This window comes from Rhinichthys klamathensis, unplaced genomic scaffold (genome assembly GCF_029890125.1).
Source record: "Rhinichthys klamathensis goyatoka isolate OS25496 unplaced genomic scaffold, OSU_Roscu_1.1 h1tg000018l_1, whole genome shotgun sequence".
In the NCBI taxonomy this organism is placed as follows: Eukaryota; Metazoa; Chordata; class Actinopteri; order Cypriniformes; family Leuciscidae; genus Rhinichthys; species Rhinichthys klamathensis.
Window position 1 is genome coordinate 1,734,298 of NW_026606569.1, and position 20,198 is coordinate 1,754,495.

The following is a 20,198-nucleotide window of genomic DNA, read 5'->3' on the forward strand; positions in this document are numbered from 1 at the left end:
CTGTTACGTGACTGTCTGACTAGTCGACACGTGGGGTGATGACATCATCGTTTCACAAAATATACGGATTGGCCGTACACACGAAAACGCAAGGGTGTCGTTTTCAGATTTATCCACCCTGGGACCCGGTTTCAAAAAATAGCGGTTTCAGTGTCCCAAAAACAAAACGGGGCCTCAGTGTTTTTCATTCACTCCTTCAAGTGGACTATATTGGTGGACAAATGTAGGGAATTGTACAATTGAAATTAATTTCCCACAGACACATATTTTCTGGTGCCATATTAAACTGCCATCTCATTTAAGACCCTTTCCACACAAATAGAGTCTCGCATGTGCATGACTTTTCAGATGCATCTCTCTTAAGTATGAATTTCCAAATAAATTATTACACATCCTAATTTAATCAGAATTATTATTATTTTATTTCATAAACCTCTTTCCACAGTCTAAAAACTGCAATTTCTTTCCCTGATGATCTTGTAAATGTGTCAGGATTTGTGTACCATCTCACACTGAAGACACGTAAAGCCTCATGTGATTGTTAAAGTTTCCTTTAAATCTGAAGCTCTTTCCACAATGATGGCATGTGTAAGGCTTCTCTCCGGTGTGAACTCTCATGTGAGTCTGAAGGTTTCCTTTAGATCTGAAGCTCTTTCCACACTGAGGGCAGGAGAACGGCTTTTCTCCGGTGTGAACTCTTATGTGAACCCTAAGCAATGCTTTGACTGTGAAACTCTTTCCACAGTGATGGCACATATTAGGCTTCTCCCCAGTGTGAGTTGTTACATGTTTCTTAAGGTGATTCTTGTCTGTGAAACTCCTTCCACACTGATGACATACAAAACACTTCTCCCTTGAGTGAATATTCGTGTGGTACCTAAGTGTTTCTTTACATCGGAAACTCGTTCCACACTGAACACATATGAACGGCCTCTCTCCAGTGTGAATTCTCATGTGAGTGTTAAGATTTCCTTTTAATGTGAAGCTCTTCCCACACAGTTTGCAGGTGTAAGGGCTCTCTCCAGTGTGAAGACTCATGTGGGAATTAAGGTTTCCTTCACGCGTGAAACTCTTTCCGCACTGAACACATGTGAACGGCTTCTCTCCAGTGTGAATGTTCATGTGAGTCTTCATGTTTCCTTTTTGGGAGAAGCTCTTCCCACACAGTTTGCAGGTGTAAGGCCTCTCTCCCGTGTGAACTCTCATGTGAGCCGTAAGTTTCCTTTTGAGTCGGAAACTCTTTCCACACTGGTGGCACACAAAAGGTTTCTCTTCGGAGTGAATTTTTACATGCATTTTAAGCCGTTTCATGTCTGGGAAACTCTTTCCACACTGATGACATCTAAAACAGGTCTCTCTTGAGTGAATCCTCATGTGGTAATTAAGCTTTTCTTTACATTTGAAACTTCTCCCACACTGAACACATTCAAACAGCTTCTCGCCTGTGCAAATTCTCATGCGAGTCATTAAACTTTCTTTCTGTGAGAAGCTCTTAATACGCAGTTTGCAGGTGTAAGGCTCCTCTCCAGTGTGAACTCTCCTGTGGATTTCGAGGTTTTGTTTTTGTGTTAGATTAGAATTGTTAATTTTGGTCTTAAGGGCTCGTGTTTTCCGTGAGGTTATCTTTTCAGTCTCAAACTGGTTGTTCTCTTCCACTTCATTGAGTTCTTGACTCTCCTCTTTCAACGCCGTCAGGTCTAAGGTTAAAAGAGACAAATAACAAATTAACCCCAGTGTCATAAGTTTACCTGTCTTGATAAATGATAGTGAACAAATTTGGCTGTTGCAGTGTACAAGTATTGGGCAGAGGGGCTAGAACACAATATGCTGCTGTGGCAATGGAGAAAGTAAAGGTTGAGAAAGGTAGCAGGAGGGAATACAGTTTGAATTACATACTGGAATGACATGGCTTACAGGCTACTTATGAATTTATCTTTGAAAGATAAACATTTAATGTTGCCTTGAACATTCTGTGTACGATGAAAACGAGTCCACAACCGCAGCATTTTCTGTCAGCAATATATGACAAGCCGACTCTGGCTGCTAGTTTAACGTTTAGTTTAATTGTCATCAATCATAGGCGACTCCAAAAAATAGATGCAGAAATATTTTTTAAAGTCTTAATAATAAATGTTTTCTAAACTTGGGCTATTGTTGTTCACTCACAATATTTGTTCATTTAAAATGAAATGACATTTTTAAATGATTATCGTTAAAAAAATTATCTGCCGACACTCGGACTGCCAACCAATCCGCAAACAGCTGCTGACGGTCTGATAGTAATGGTGTGTTCACACCGAACGCGAATAGAGCGTCAAATACGCGTCTAGTTCGACGCTTGAACATCCGCTCGAGTTCAGATTTTTCAACTTGCGCGGAAGACATTCGCAGCAAATGCGTCGCCCAATTCGCGTCATTCACAACGCCCGGCGCAAATGATGCGTCTATTCGCGTCTTTGCATTGACTTTGTATGTAATCCACTCGCGCAAATAATTAAAGCGTTCGGTGTGAACACACCATAACAGGTGCTGTTGAGGCTCGCGCCTCATGAGGAGAAATGAAAACAAATGAGCGCAGCTCACACACAGAATCTCACTGAACGGACAGCCGTAAAAATTCATGTGGAGTTTTTATGTTTATAACATATGATACAGTTAAGCAACATCACATGACCAAAGCCCCTTTCACACAACGCTTTGAACCCGGCAAATTGCCGGCAAATTGCCAGAGTGCCTTCTGTGTGAACGCAAACACGACCCGGGACTGATGCCGGGATCGATGCCGGGTTGGGGACCTAGTAACATTGCCGTGTTCAGACCCGGAACGCACGCTGTGTGAACAAAAGCCGTAACCAATGCCGTGTCGTAATGATGATGCTGAAGTGAAGTGAAAGCAGGCTAGTGAAACGGTACGTAATGCGCTAGTTTATGATCGAATCAGAGAAAAAAATGCACTAGCGTGGTTTCTCCAGAGAGAAATCGCAGCTCATAAGCAAACTATATGTTGCTGAGACATTACATGTCACATCGATGTCACGTGTCTTTCCGGAACATACACGGGTTGTGTGTGAACGCGCTCTCTGATTCCGGCAAATCACTGGCAGTGTGAATGAAGCAAAATCAAACGAACCCGGGTCAAATCCCGGGTTGCTTTATCCGTGTATTTTCCGGAATCTCTGTGTGAAAGGGGCTCAAGAGTGCTGAATACCATCAATGACCCATTAATGAATAAATGCCTAATTCCTGAACGAATCAACAGTTTGAAATATTTCAACCGTCGCCATTACTGAATCATTCTCCGCACAGTGGAAAAGCTGCAGACGGCAGTTCAGCGAGGACAACACACGGTAAGAATAGATACAATATGCTTTATTTGTACAGTTACTTAGCCTGTAACATTACCATTCATACCCTTCAACATACCGATGTTTTTATTTCTGAAATGATTGTGGCAAACCAAGTTAGCAAATTGTCATTAGCTTAGATTTGAGTAAAAAATTTATTTGGTTGGAATTCTTTCTCTCTGGGAGGCGAGGAGGTTTAATTAACGGAAGTTAACGTTAGCTGTCCGGATTTTTATCAAAACCTGAGCGCATATTTTCTCCCCTTTACAGTAAAATGTCAGGCGAGAAATGATCGTGTTAGGCCTAAAGTTACTTCTTTTAAACTGAATTGTTTACATTTTGACAGTTCCACCACAACATGCAAGTTAATGTTGTTTCCGAAAATGAATTAATATTATATTAAATTATGATACTGTACGCATGCACGCACGCCCTTGTGTGTGTGTGTGTGTTCTGTTGCAGCTTACAGTTTGTTCAAGTGCCACCAGTTTCATCTTTTCCGGACATCTGAGTAAAGTAAGATTTAAATACTTTTTCAAACTTGATTTAGTCATTGTTTTGTCAAATACTGACACTGGTCCACACTACAGCATTTAACACTGTACTGGTATACTAGTTTGAGTCTATTTTTGTTTACATCATGATGACAAATAAATTCTCCAGCACCTCCCCATGTAATGTTGTTTCAGATAATTATTTCATATCATATTAAGAAACTGTGTGTGTGTGTGTGTGTGTGTGTGTGTGTGTGTGTGTGTGTGTGTGTGTGTGTGTGTTCTGTTGCAGCTTAGAGTTCGTTCAAGTGAAATTCTTGAAACAGGAAGTTAAATTTCTCTGGTGCTGTTTGTTTCTTTCCTTCTCGGTTCCTTAAGGATGTTCCACTTAATTGAGTTCCCGGATAAAACTGCTGCAGTCATTTTGCCACAAAAGTAGTGCAGCGATGGAGTGGTCTATTGGCCAAACTAACCCTTGCCCATATATACTGGTTTATTCACATGCTGAAAGTAAAAAAAAAAAATAAAGGATGTTCAAACTAAAACCAGCACAACAAATAAGCAAATATTTAATGCTGTTGAATGTTTTGTTTGCACTTCATCAGAACTACCTCCTATCTACTGAATAGCAAGATGTTAAACTTGTGTTTAAAGAAAAGGCAGGGCCTGCCATCTTGTCTTTTTGGCTTGTTGTTTAGGATCAAATGACTGAGTTCAGCTTTGAGAATGAAACCAACCTGTGTGTTCCTCAGTTTCTTCATGTTTCACTATCAATGTTTCTTCAATCTTCACGTCTTCACTCTCCTCTTTAATAAACGCCATCTTTATAGTAGTGTAACGTGAATCTCAGTCGCTTCACCAGGAGTTTTTCTGTGTGTTTGTCCTGTTTAAGATGAGAATAATTAACAGAAAGAAAAATAAATCCAAACTAAATGTGTGTGTGTCTCAATCAGATCTAGTTCAGTTCACTGGTAAGAGAGTCAGGCAGAGAGAGAGAGTTAATGGACTTTAATAACAAATTATACAAACACTTTATATTTAGTTATGATTTATATTTGGTATTTAATTTGTATAATATAAATTAAATACATGTAAAGATTACATTTAACAGATCACACTTTCATGAAAACATTAGCAGTTGGTTGGCAAAACAATTACGTTTGTGTTTGTTCTCGTTGCATTGACACTGTTTGACCAGCAGGTGACGTCAGATTGAGGTGATCCGAGCTATTCGAATCAGTGAATCATTTTACGAATCATTTGGTTCAATTTAGTTTAAAACACTCCATTTCTCCATCACTACTTGCCAGTAACAGAATTCATGTTTATGATGAACTGATTGACGATACAGGGAGCGAAACTAGACGCTCCTTTTCTGTTACTCGTGTATAGATTTGCTTTACTTGCACAAAACACCGTTCATTAATATTAGATTTAAAAATACGTTACATTCTGATTGATTAATTTAGTTTTACATAGCTTGTAAAAACGATTAGATTGATATAAGAGTTTGCATTGATATAAACACTTTATATGGTAAAAATACAAACCTTTCTTCAGCCGAATCACAACAGATGCAGGAGTGCGGCGCAGCTTTATGACGTCACACAACAAAACCAAAATAAAAGTCCCGTTCACACACTGCTGCAAACGTACACAGACATTTACACATATATATATATATATATATATATATATATATATATATATATATATATATATATATATATATATATATATATATATATATATATATATCATATTAAGAAATATTAATTTCTAAAGAATGTGAGATTGTGTCCAATGGCCAAAACTATAATGTTTGGGTGCAGAAACTTTTTATACCACATATTACAGTATTAATATGAAATGAGTTACAAAATAAGCTACAAATGTGTTTACAAGTTAAAAATACATGTTAAAACAGTATATGATTTAATAAAGTAGAATTCATATGATGTCAATTTGGGGTGGGCAATATGACCAAAATGTTATTTCAAGATATAAGAGATTTTAATTCAATAGTGATACTAATAAAGATATACGGTCCTCATGATGCGTTGCTCTGCATGAGGGAAAGAACTCCAATAATTCCACAATGTGTTTTTATTTTCGTGATTTTAATTGGAATTCCTTTTTATATTGTAAAACTGAAAATACAGAACACACAAAATACATCAATATACATACACACTAATAAAAGGCTAAATACAAAACTAACTGCTGGCAAATAAATGAGCTCTATACATTTCTGAATGACACTTCCAGATTGTGAATTTGCATGCTATAGTGCAGGGGTTTCACCCCGGGGTCGCAGAGGGGGAAGAGGAGGGTCGCGCAGCAGCAGCTACATTTACGTTTCATGAATGACACACACACAAACAGGTTGCACGATGTACCAACGTTAAATAGAAATTGCTATATTGCTTTTCGATACGCAAAGACAGTGTCTTAATTTGATAAATATGTCAGCATTGTTTCATGAAGTGCGTCCGACTTCTTGTGATAACGTTTTTGCTTTTGGCTACCTACCAACATGAAAATATGTATGTAAAAAGTTTTTCACACGTACACACACACACACACACACACACACACACACACGAAAGCATTTTCTGCGCTGAACACCGCGATGAGTTTAACAACACTCACAGCATAAATATTACTATTGAAATTTTACAGTTCTAGGCCTACTATCAAATACAATTATTAGTCTATTTTTTTTGTAGTTCAGATTATTATTATTATTTTTTTTAGATCAAATTTAGGCTACTTTTTTCATTTCTTTAAATTTGTCTGGCATGTCTGTGTAACTCAGTTGAGGCAGCAGACTAAAACTACTCTGTATTCTTCATATTTCAACAGCCATAAGGCTGCTATTTTAATCGTTATCAAAAATGAACAGCCACTAGATGGCAGAGGTACTCAATCAATAACTTCTCATAAAGTCCTCATAAAGTCATGAAGAAGGCAGCCTGGCACTATTAGTACCACCATTGATCTTTAATATTAGTAACACAATCTTAAGGAAGTTATGATCTTTCTGAAAGAAACTCAGTTTGCAAATAGAATTTAGAATTATTATTTTTATTTTCCTCTCGTGTAAACTGACAGTCCAGTGAGATCACACCTCAGCCCAGAAGATGGCGGTAATGCGCCTCGTTTGCAAACTACAGAAGAAGAAGAAGAAGAAGAAGAAGAAGAAGAAGCATCGGTTGTGATTCGGCTGAAGAAAGGTTTGTGTTTTAAGTGTTTAAACCTATAGAAACCATTTAATCGTCTTCAAAGTTTTACAAGCGAATTGTTTGTTATTAAATGTAACATTGCATTATCTAACATTACTTACGCTCTGCGAGTAAAGTAACATAATGAAAACACGAGTAATATTAAAGGTGCGTCTCATTCCGCTCTCGATATTGTGAATCAGTTCATCATAAACACGAATTCAGTCACTGGCAAGTAGTGATGGAGAAAAATAGCTTTTGGAAACTCCGAGTCAATTTATTGGCAACAACTGATGTAGGGATTCAAAGCGCTCTTAATTAAACTCAGTCAAAAAAAAAAAAACTTCACAAAATAATTCAGTGAATCGAAACACCAATGCAACAAACACAAACGTGTAAATTGCAGATTGTACAAGCTAATAGCAATTGTTTTCGTGAAAATGTCAACCATAATTGGCTAAATATTAAGTGTCTGTATAGTTTGTGTTCTTTTATTAATTTGCAGTGCTAGTTTAGAGTGTTTTTAGTCTAATCAGGTCCATTAACTCTCTCTCTGACTGACTCTCTTACAGTGAACTGAACTAGATCTGATTGAGACACACACAGAGTGTTTTAGTCTAATCAGGTCAAGTCACCTTCATGATTTTACAATATATATATTTTTCAAAGCAGCTTTACAGTGATAATAGGAAATTAAAGTAACATAGATTGTTTTGGCTTTACAGCAGCTGTAGAATAAACTTATTGTACAGCTTAAGTTAGTTTTGATTAAATCACTTCCATCAAAACCGGTGGCTCGAGAACGTAAGCCATGAAATAGGGTCCAAGGTGCAAGCAGGGCTCCAGACTAACTTTCTCAGTTGGTCGGATCAGCACATGATTTTGTGGCTCTTTTTTTTTTTTGCAACAACATAGGATTAATCAATGCATGCTGATGAGTAGTTGTCTCAATCTTTTCATTTTTATATGACTTAATTCCTAAATTTCCTGAATTCCTAATGGACTATATGCACGGTTACTTCCTGGTTTTCGATTAGCCAGCTCGGGCATTTCCGGTGAACATTCTGTACTCACTGTATATCCACACACCACCAACAATGGTTGACTTTTTGAAGGATTAGTTCACTTTTAAAAAAACTTTTGCTGATAATTTACTCACCCCCATGTCATCCAAGATGTCCATGTCTTTCTTTCTTCAGTCGAAAAGAAATTAATGTTTTTGATGAAAACATTCCAGGATTTTTCTCCATATAATGCACTTTGCTGGGCACCAAACGGTTCAAGGTCCAAATGACCGTTTCAGTGCAGCTTCAAAGGGCTTTAAACGATACCAGACGATGAATAAGGGTATTATCTAGAGAAACCATCTGTCATTTCAAAAATAAATATAAAAGTTAAAGTTTTATAGGCACAAATGCTCGCCTTGCGAACTCTCCTGTTCGAACTCGTTCATCAAAATTAGCGAGTCAATGACTCGAAAAAAGATTCGTTCATTTTGATGAACGAGTTCGAACAGGAGAGTTCGCAAGGCGAGCTGGATCACTCCTCCATAGGCTTCTTCAGAAAGTCAGTGAAGAAAATGTTTAAATAGTCCATGTGACGAGAGTTCACGAGTGTGTCACAACGCGCGAGAACTTGGAAGTTGTCAGGACAACGACAACGACAACAACAACAAGAAGTAGTAGAAGAAGAACGTCATCTTCCAAGCAGAGGAAAAACACTGAAAAAAAAAAAACCGAATAGTTGAATAAAGTCGTTATTTTTTTTTTAATTTTTTTTTCGCACAAAGAGTATTCTCATCGCTTTATATACTTATGTTTGAGCCACTGTAGTCACATGGACTATTTAAACATTTTCTTCACTGACTTTCTGGGCCGACAAGTTTCAATCCCTTAAGAAGCCTATGGAGGAGTGATCCAGCTCTCAGATTTAATCAAAAATATCTTAATTTGTGTTCCGAAGATGAACGAAGGTCTTACGGGGTTGAACAACATGAGGGAGAGTAATTACTGACAGAATTTTCATTTTTGGGTGAACTATCCCTTTAAAGCTAATGTGAACGTTGGATTAAGAAACACAATGTATGTATTTGGACACGCACACGCAACATTTTTCCAGCACTTCAAATGTTATTTTTAATGTGATGACCAAAAACATTTGTTCATCCTTCTGAGATTGTTCCCATTTCTAAAACCAAACGTTTCAAGGATTAGGAAATCCAATTTTTTTTAGAAAACACTTATTTAAAATAATAATAGAATTACCACTAGCTATATCCAGAAGATGGTGGCAGATGAGCATTTATTGGCTGAATATTAGCCATTTCCTGTTATTTTTTTCGCTTTTGAATAAATATATTATAAAATCATTAGGTTTAAAAATAAACTTAGTCAAGGTGAAGTATCAAGTATTCATAAAAGTCCTGTGAAAAACAATAACTGTCAGTCAGTGTTGCTGCCAGCGTAAGCTCACTGATTTCGGCAAACTTGTGAAAACTCCAGTTTTGTTCAATAAATCTAACTGTAGAAATTACTAAAGATTTAGTGTGTACTTTAGTGTGTTGATGCTTTGTTTTCAAACGAAAGTGTGAATGATGATCGAATTTAGCTGAGGAATACGCCTTTTTTTATGTTGTCTTACATTTGAATAAATAAATGGATGCTAGGTCTGACTATTTAAGTGACTATATTCTGATTATAAACTTAAGTATTACAATATTGATGCTGTTAAAGCTACTTCAGGACATGCAAGTGACATTTCACCGGAGGTTTTCCAGCTGGCTTATATTATTGCGGAAGTTTTAAAGAACTGCATAGTTCATTGGCGTGTTTCATCATCAGTGTGCAATGCGCATGTGCGTTTGCTCTCTAGCGGTTAATAAACAGAACTGGATGCGTCTTGCGGAAGAACATTGTAGCCGGTAGGGCCGGGCGGTATGACGGTATATATCGTTACCGCGGTAGAAAATGTCAACCGTAACAGATTTTTTTATTCCGTGTATACCGCGACATGTAAATAAGTGGGCGTGGTTACTCCCGTGCAGCGTGCGTGAGACTGAGACACTGAGATTTGTCAAAGAAACATGGAGAAAGCAGATCAAGAGGATCCACAAAGGAATTACGTTTTCTAAAGGGTAGTTGTTAACGTGATATTTTCGGGAAGAAAGGCGCAGCCGTCACTAGAGCAGTGCAGCACCCGTAGGCTACAGTTTAGAGGAGTGCACGCTCGCAACGGGGAAAGCATGAAGCTTACTTGATAATAACAGTTCATATATCAATATCGTAACGAATAGAAATAACCTTAAATAATGTATAGTTATCTGCATCTTTCCATCTCTTACTTTTTAAACACGAAAATCGCATTCAGCATGACACACAAGCAGTTGCCGTGGTAATGAACATAGCGAATATCCTATATCTGAGGCAAAATTACTAAATATGCAGCGCGAGTTATATATTTCTAACTCCAAACAATTGGCCACTGAACTAGCTGATAAAATCTTCCTTTGATTCGATACGTGATTACAACTTGACAATCAAATTAACCGATCGCATTTTTCTGATGCAAACGACGCGCGCGTGCACACGCACTGAGAGGGAGCGCGGTGTGTCAGTGTTCACGGGCTAATGGTCAAATAATGACGCAGTTATACAAGGTGTGTATAATTTAAACTACTTAGTCAACACTAACAGTAGCTGCTGTTCGATTCATACCGCTCTTTCTAGTCACTTCTGAACTTGAACTTCTCTCGATTAAAGCTCCAGGTGACGGGTTGCCAGATATCACAAAAAGAGCAAAACAAGTCTCTTAAAAAGACATGGCAAAAATGCACCGTGGAACACATTTAAACATAACTACTACTATCCTACAAAATTAAAAGGAAGTAACTAATTTATTATGAATAGAATAGTTCAATATAAAATATTCAGATATTATAAACTGATTGATGAAGTAAAGCAATTTTACTTTGAAAAATTATTCAGCAACACTTTATTTAAAGTTGAATTGCACCTATGATGAGTTGTATTTAATATGAATCAGTTGGGGGCAGTTCATCTAAAAGTTGATGAGTGTGTTTTGTTTACTATATTCAGCTATCAAATAAATAGTTTATCAAATAAATAATTTACAAAAGAAAAAGAAAAATCAAACAAGGTGAAGTACTTTTAATTTCTAAAGTATTTGGGTTTATTTATTATACAAAGCCCTTTTTGTAGATTTTTCGAGAATAACTACATATAAATAACTATATCGTGAAATATATCGTTACCGTGAAATAAAATTACTAAATTACAGAATTTTGGTCATACCGCCCACCCCTAGTAGCCGGAGCTACTTCTCTCTGTTAATGTCTATGACGAGTCACGCAGGCACTGGGCTACTTCGCAGCAGAGCCGTGCCAGGTCTAAAATAGTCAGAATAAACACTTATTATGGGCGTACCGTAGTGATTCAGGATAAGACAAAAACACGGTTTGGAAAATGGATTCATGATGTACTCGTGCATTATATAAATTTTGTTCATTTTGAACACAAAAACGTTATGGACTGCAGCAACTTCTGATAGACCGGCGTTCTGATGCGCACTCGCAAATTGAACTGAGTGCATGACCATCAAATTCTAACTCGCACATTCTCAAAAAATGGTCGCACTCTGGAACCATGTGCAAGCGTAATTTTTCTTTGGAAAAACGTTATCTCCACGTAAACTTCAAAAACGCGAATCTGTGAAAATGCTGACGCCGTGCACATGCATATTATGCGTTTAGTCTGTAGGTATGTGCGTTTGAATGTATATGTGCGCAGGCATGTAGTCTTTTTTTACAAATTGACCCCACCAAATTACTTGTCTGGCCAGCATAATACAGAATTATTCGTCATTTCCGTGTATCCATGTGAACTAGAATAATTTTGACCACGTTTTATCTGTACAGAGGTAAAGGGAAGGAGGCCTTCACATTGAGAGATTAGGTTGACATTTCAGGACTGCGTTGTCATCGCGTCCAGGCACAGGTCCTTCATCAGATCTGGACCTGGCTGACTGTGGTCAACCTCGGGATAAACAGAGAGATTAATAATAGCGTAGATGCCATTCTTCTTATGATGTAACGAGTACATCAGGATTTATAGGAAGTGTTCCCGGTTCCGGCTGACCTAATCTATGCAGCCTAACATTGAATTATAGAAGTCTATAGTGTGTTATGTGTATGCTAGGTCAAAGCATACACTTTTTTTAGTCTAGATTTGAACTGACAGAGTGTGTCTACTTCCCGGACAATGTTAGGGAGACTGTTCTGGAGTTTTGGTGCTAAATAGGAAAAGGATCTACCGCCAGCAGTCGATTTAGATATTCTAGGTATTATCAACTGGCCAGAATTTTGAGATCGCAATAGACGTGAAGGACTATAATGCGTTAAGAGCTCGCTCAAGTACTGCGGAGCTAAACCATTTAGTGCTTTGTAAGTAATCAACAATATTTTAAAATTTATACGATGTTTAATAGGCAGCCAATGCAGTGTTGACAGAACCGGGCTAATATGGTCATATTTCCTGGTTCTGGTAAGAACTCGAGCTGCTGCAATTTGGACCAGCTGTATTTTGTTTATTATGCATGCAGGGCAACCACCCAATAATAGAATTACAATAATCTAGCCTTGATGTCATAAACGCATGAACGAACTAAACGCATTTCTCATTGAAAGCATATGTTGTAATTTAGATGTATTTTTAAGATGGAAGAATGCGGTTTTACAGATACTAGACACGTGACTTTCAAATGAGAGATTGGTATCAAAGAGCACACCCAGGTTCCTAACCGATGACGAAGACTTAACAGAGCAGCCATCAAGTGTTAGACAGTATTATAGGTTATTACGTGAGGAAGTTTTTTGTCCAATAATTAGAATCTCTGTTTTTTTCAGAATTTAGTAGTAGGAAATTACTAGTCATCCAATTTTTTATTTCAGCTGTGCATTCCGTTAATTTTGTGAATTGGTAAGTTTCGTCGGGCGTGAAGAAATATAGAGCTGAGTATCATCAGCTTAACAGTGAAAACTAATACCATGCTTCCTAATGATATCTCCCAAGGGTAGCATGTACAGAGTGAACAACAACGGTCCTAGTACTGAGCCTTGTGGTACACCATACTGAACTTGTGATCGATAAGACATCTCTTCATTTACTACTACAAACTGATAACGGCCAGATAAGTATGATTTAAACCATGCTAATGCAATTCCACTAATGCCAACATAGTTTTCTAGTCTATTTAAAAGAATGTTGTGGTCGATGGTATCAAATGCAGCACTAAGATCAAGTAACACTAATAGAGAGATACAACCACGATCGGATGATAAGAGCAAATCATTTGTGACTCTGATGAGAGCGGTCTCAGTACTATGGTACGGTCTAAATCTCTCTCTCACACAAACACAGAACGTGCACACAGAGAGAGAAGAAAATTGACCGTTCGCAAAGACCCGTCCCCTTTAGTTACTGTTGCTATGTCCGACAAGCCACGTGACGCCGCTCTCACGCCACACACCATGTTCTCACACAGTGAAAAATACATTGCGGAGCAAAGAGGACACTGACAACGCGCTGACAGACCAGCTTACTTTTGGTATGAAACTGTCTCAAGTTTGGTCATTTTTTAAAGAAATTTAAACAATAAATACTGTTTTGTGGCTCTTTAATGTGTTGTTGACAGATCGCTGTAGAGCCTCTTAAAGCTGCTTGTGAACCGATCGTCTCTACCTTCTAGTTAATTTATAGCATCAAATAAACATGAAAGAAGATAAGAAGGAATGTTGTTTTAACTGGGGAAAGACGTCAGTACACTCCGTTTTTCAAGTTCAAATAACTGCTAACTCCTAACTGCTTTGTCGGACAATGGCGGATTTTGGATTTTGTGTTTTTTTCTGTCAAAATGTCAGAAGGCATCTTGTATTATCCATCCGTGTTTTTAAAATGTGTTAAATGACGGACGTTTTACTGTTAACACAGCCCTCATTATATGTCGGATTCATCTTGCTTATGCTTGATATTCTTTTTAGAATAAGTGATTCGGTTTGCTATTATTGGACTCCTGTCTATTCATTGTCAACTATTTTCTATAAATATGTTTGTATTGGCTAACGTTTATTCAGCTAATGTGTGTCCTGTTTAAAATGGTGTTTTTTTTTTTACTGTGTTCTAGGGGTTTCTTCATTTTAGACTAGTTGACCAGCACACATTATATGCAATGCGATATTAGAATTATGAAGATAGGCATGTGTTTGTGTGTGTCATTGTACTCAAAAAAATATTTCAAGGTTGGGAGGTCTAAGTAGTCTATCATGTTAGTCTAAATCAGGGGTTCTCAAAGTTTTGATAGGTGAGGGCCAATTTAGGAACCCAACATTGAACTGAGGGCCGCCAAAGTAGCGGGGGAGAAAACGAAGAAAAAAAAAACTGAAAAGAAATTCCCATTTGAAATTATTTTAATGACCAGGTTGCATCTACAGTTTACATTAGTTGCAATAAACACATTTTAATTCATAACTGAGGCTAAACCTGGCAAAACTTGTGAAAATTTTTGGGGGGAGAGAAAGAAACTTTTAAAATAGAAGCTTACCAAACAAGTCATCATCATTCATTTCTATCATTGCTTGTCAGTCGCATTTCCATTATTGCAGATTTGCATATTTTTATCTATCTTTTTTAACCCGTAACTGAAAAACGAAAAAATGAACGGTTGTTGTCTTTTTAAAACGCAAAGTTGAACAAAATTTTAATTTGAACTGGCTTCACCAACTGCTGCGCAAAAAAAGTAAATATCGACAGACTTTTTCAGATTTTTGTTTAAATGACTTTTTGCCCCTTTATTAAACATTTTAAATATTCACAAATTAATATGGAAAACATGTCGATTTTACTGTTTTTCTAAGGCCAAATTAGAACCTGGAATTTATATTTTTCCCGCAGTGATGAATGAGAAGAGATATAGCCTGTACGTGTCTGATCTAGCCTGATTTATAGGTGAGTTATAGGCTAATGATAATAAATGCGTCTGAAAAAACAGCGAGGCATTTTAATTGTTTATTAATAAACTATTGTTTTCTAAGTGTCGGCTAAAAAACATATCTCCATTTCCACTGTTAAGCAGATGCGCTTTTAGAGAGATATCCACCTTTCATACGGATTACATAATCAGGTATTTGCTTTCGATTCGAGTTTGTTTGTTTAAAAGTGCACATTTTAAGCTTTAGCCTACATAGGCTAGCTATATTTTGTTTCAGTTCTCGCGCTCCAGTTCACGGAGATCATGAAAGCGCGTAGTAGCCTAGGCTACTGATTGTTTTATTTTATTTTACAAAAGCACGTTTTCTTGTTATGAGTTTACACAAATAAAAGTAGTTGCGAACAATGCATTATTATTTTCTGTATGACCAGAAATGATAGACTAGTTTAAGTTGTTTCCCCTTTTGATAGGAAAATGCAAGTGTTCGCGGCAGCGAACATTTTGAAAGGTAATGGAAACGCGGCTATTAATAAGCTTGACATTGTTAAGATTATTATTAAGTCACATTGAATATTGATTACTTGGTCAACATACCCTTTTAAATTGCAATGGGATTTGTGATGCTGGTTTCGGTTGGCCACGATTCCTATTCCTGTAGACAACCACTGTTCCTGGTGGCCTTGGGAGTGAGGTCAAGTGCGATCGGTCGGTCGGACCATGTAATTACCGCTTATGCCTATGGATGCCGCTAAACACCACTAAACAGAGATATTCATTTTTTCAAAGCAATAGTTTTAACAGTTTTACAGATGTTATCGCGGGCCGCCAGAAATGTTTTGGCGGGCCGCCATTGGCCCGCGGGCCGCACTTTGAGAACCTATGGTCTAAATAAACATTTTTAAATATTGATGTTTATTTTTAAGTTCAGCTAAATTAGTTTAATTTTCTTCTCAGAAACTGACATCCATCCATTTACAATAATGCAGACAGAAATTCCTTTACGCTACTAATCGGAGCAAGATGTGATGAAACTTATGCGTGTTGCATGTTTGTATTACCTTAGTTTTCCGACAAATATCACGATTAAATGGTGGATAACATTAGGGCTGGGCGATAAAACGATAACGATAATTATCGCGATATAATTTTTCTCGATAAAACGATATCAAGAGGTCGATAAATGTTCGATAAAGTGTATGCGCCAAAAGCGGAACAAAACTCATTTGAACCGCGCGCGCCTCACGGACTGTTTATCCGCTCGGCTCAAAGTCCAAACGGCAGCGCGAGCTCACTAGAGCAGACGCGTTTATGATCGTCTCGCTCACGAGATCCAGTGAGAAGCGCTTAAGTCCAGCGAAGAACACAAATGTCCAGTTCAAATCAGTTTAAAGGCAGATGAGACACCGCTGACAAACAGGAGAAACACTGCGCAGCGAAACAGTCAGAATCTGAATTGATACTGAATCCATTAAGGCTATGTTTACACGGAAACGATCTGAAGAGAAAACGCAAAAGTGGCGTTGCGTTATCACTTTTTATTCTGCGTTTAGACGAGCGTTATGGTTGGGAAATCCGCGTGCACATGGTGACGCAAAAGTGTGTGAAATTCGATGTAGTGTGCACTCCAGGCGGCTAGGTGGCAATGTGAAGCACAGCCACACAACAACACCAATATCTTAGAATATTTTGTACAACTGCTAAAAAGACTCTTGTATGTTTTTCAGAGCTGCTAGGGCAACTTGAAGGTCCGACGTATGGAAATAATCTGACATGTTGGTTGTTATTTTCCTGTACTAGCGCATGCCTGTGACGTAAACACGTACGCGACGAGAGCCACCGTGAGCAGATTTGCGTTTTTACCGTTTAGACGGGAACGCGGCGGTGGAGCGTTTTTAAGATTTCCACTTTGGAGGGTGGTTTCACTTTTTTGCGTTTTTAAGCCCCCAAAACGCTGTTGCCGTGTAAACGAAAGGCACATCCGATAAAATAGTTTTACGTTTTCACCCGGAATCGTTCTCGTGTAAACGGGGCCTTAGCCTACCATGGATTTACTGTAAGGTTAGCCTAGTAATATTAACTGCACCATGAAATGTGGGATATACATATTGAATTGTCTAATATTATTAATGTAGACAATGTATTAAATGACTACTGGAATATAATTACAGTATTTAATAATGTATTTAACTGTTAGGCTACTGTTTTTCATACAAATACCATAGAAACCATAAAGTTACATTTTGCCATGATAGTGAGGTGCTATAGGCTGTACCTGGCTTTATCTGTGGTTATCATGATCTAAATGCATAATACTGGATGACCAATGGTTAATTTTAATAAAACTCAAACAGTCAGAATATTACATTTTACCAAATAAAAATGTGGTCCTTAAATAAAACAAAAACAAAAAACAGATGTTACGGTTTTTGTTAATGAACATAAATTTAACATAGTAGTATTAGCTTGAGTCAGGATGCAGATTTACTGTCAACTCACTGTCAAATATGCGTTTTGAGACAAACATGCAATACTAATATTGCAGCCTGCACTGCAAACTGTGCTGAAGAAATATTTTTCTTTTCAGATATTTATTTTGTTAAGGAAAAATTACAAATGTTTGAATGTTCTACCTCAGATTTTTAAAACCACAACGCTCTGGTTTATACAACTTTCACTTAGGAGCCTTTAAACTTGAAAGAAATAAAGATTTGACATTTATCGTGATAATTATCGATATCGACTGATATAAAAAAAATTATCGTGATAATTTTTTTGGCCATATCGCCCAGCCCTAGATAACATTGTATCTATAATGTATAAGAAAATGACAAAAAAAAACAGCACTCCGAAACGTCCTGTGAAATCCGTGCTTGCAAAATCTGTGCATGGAATCCGTTCTGCAGGGTGGAATCCGTTCTTGTTTGTTAACGTTGTCAGGGTCTGAATCGGGCTTGAAATGGTTTGAAATGGTTTGAAATTTATGCCATCAATAATATTTACAGTAGAGAAGATCTTGCCGTTATGGAGGGGCGGGACATTTCCTGAACACGTGCTACATGGTGCCCATCACAACTAGGGGTGGGAATCTCTAGGCACCTCACGATTCGATTCGATTACGATTCAGAGGGCTGCGATTCGATGCTAAATCGATTATCAGAATCTTTTTTGTGTGTGTGTGTGACTATAAATACTTTGCTTTAAAAGTACAAAGTAATGACCCATAAAGAATTAACGTACAATATATTTTATTAACATTGCAAAGAACCAACAGGAAAATACATGTGTGTCTGAACTAGCAGCAGCATATTTGTAGTAAATTAATAATATAACAACGACCGGTAACGTTACAGCCGAGTGTTTTTCCTCCTCTGGCTGGAAACGTGTCATTTGGCTTCATGTGTCTTGTTTCCGAAATATTTTAGTTTTACTCTACAAAGCTTACAACTAGTGTGGCTCTTGTCCAGCTCCTTTCCCCCTTCAACTTCAGAAGCCAAAATATTTCCACACGTCAGCTTTTAACGAGGAGGGTGTTTGGATTTGGCGCTCAGCCATCGCGTCTGTTATGTGCACGCCACAGACGGTCCGGCCACTGCACTTCCGCGCTTCAGAGTTCCGTCTTTCGCGTTCCGTCAATATTACGTTATTATAAATATATATCTAAACATTTTTTTTTTTTTTGAAAATCGATTTTTGACAATTGTGAATCGATTCAGAATCGTCCACGTCCGCATCGCGATGCATCTAAGAATCGATTTTTTCCCCCACCCCTAATCACAACACACTGGGCCAGCTAACCAATCACAGCACATGTTGTATTTCGGAAGGAGGAGCTTCATCGAAGTTCACTGCTGGAATGGTTTAGCTCTGTTTCACGTGGAAGCTGTGCGGGCGGTGCAAGAGAAAGAGGTTGAGGTTGGAATGTGGCCTCGTATAATCGCCTGTTAACGGATGACATACAGCTTGTGTACAAGCTGCAGCTAATTATTGCGCCAAGGGAAAGCGACCAATAGAAACAGGTCTAGAAAAGAGTTGTCATTATTTTACTTTGATACACAATCAGATGGTAAAAGCAGGTCATTTGTAACTTCATCAAGCAGTTTCTATGCAATGATGGGGCTTAAATCCTGATTGAAATGCTTCACAAATACAGTTTATCTGGTTCAGAAGACACAATTATTCTGATTTTTAAACATTACATTCAGTTTCATATGTTGGTTATTTTTATATCATTGTTTTGTTTTTCTCTTGATCTGCTGTGATCTCTCGCTTGCATCTGTGTTTTGGTTTTAGGTTTGGTCGATTGGGGTGTTTTATCTCCATGTGCCAGCGATAGGTTATTCCAAAGTTATAATAAACATATTCTGCGTGCTTCCTGACAAAAGTAAAGTATGAGATTGAGATCAGTCTATCCTGGGTCAAATCGTTTCGTTTTTTATTACTAAGGGTGTATTCACACCTGGCTTGTTTGGTTCGATTGAATCGAACTCTAGTTTGTTTCCCCCCTTGGTGCGGATCTTTTGGGCAGGTGTGAATACAGCAATCGAACTCGGGTGCAGACCAAACAACCGAACCGAGACCCAGCTGAAGAGGTGGTCTCGGTACGGTTCCAAACGAACTCTGGTACGGTTCGTTTACGGTGTGAACATGAACCGACCCAATTGCAAGAAAGCACTGCGCCTTTGAGTTAAAAGGCTTCCGTAGTCGGAGATTTTGGCATAATGGTTTGTGTTATTGCTGTTTAAGGGGGCTTTCACACTGGCAGTTTACAGTAAACCTGTATTGTTCACTCAACTGCGCATAATAGCAGCTAATTAATAAAAAAAAAAACAATATTGACCCACGTTCTGTTTTCTATCATGCGCCGTGCACGTTCGCGATGACGTCATATGCACGCAAACGCACCAGGGTTTGATAGAATCAAGGGGTGCTTCTCATTTCTTATTTGTGCATCCTCGTTTCCTTTCCTCGCTTCCTTTCCTCGCGTCTCAGCTCCGCCCCCTGTAGGACGCGAGGAAAGGCTGCAAGGAAAATAAATGAGGACGGAGGAATCGAATGAAAGCTTTTTTATACATTGGAATACTTGATCACTCGAGCGTCACTTCACTGCGTCATCAGCAGTCCTCAAAGGATCTGCC

The 20,198-nt window shown here is 38.0% G+C and overlaps 2 protein-coding genes across 2 annotated transcripts; both read right to left on the minus strand.

The window, feature by feature from the left end:
* Nucleotides 1-507: 507 nt before the first annotated feature.
* Nucleotides 508-1,335, minus strand: LOC130070870 (gastrula zinc finger protein XlCGF8.2DB-like). Its single transcript, XM_056235427.1, has one exon. The coding sequence runs from the start codon at nucleotides 1,309-1,311 to the stop codon at nucleotides 508-510; it is 804 nt and encodes a 267-aa protein (XP_056091402.1). The 5' UTR covers nucleotides 1,312-1,335.
* Nucleotides 1,336-1,393: 58 nt separating this feature from the next.
* Nucleotides 1,394-5,440, minus strand: LOC130070876 (zinc finger protein 782-like). Its single transcript, XM_056235439.1, has 4 exons — nucleotides 5,389-5,440; nucleotides 4,576-4,721; nucleotides 1,461-1,697; nucleotides 1,394-1,416 (listed from the first exon to the last, which is right to left on the minus strand). The coding sequence occupies exons 2-4, from the start codon at nucleotides 4,658-4,660 to the stop codon at nucleotides 1,394-1,396; spliced, it is 345 nt and encodes a 114-aa protein (XP_056091414.1). The 5' UTR covers nucleotides 4,661-4,721; nucleotides 5,389-5,440.
* Nucleotides 5,441-20,198: the final 14,758 nt, after the last annotated feature.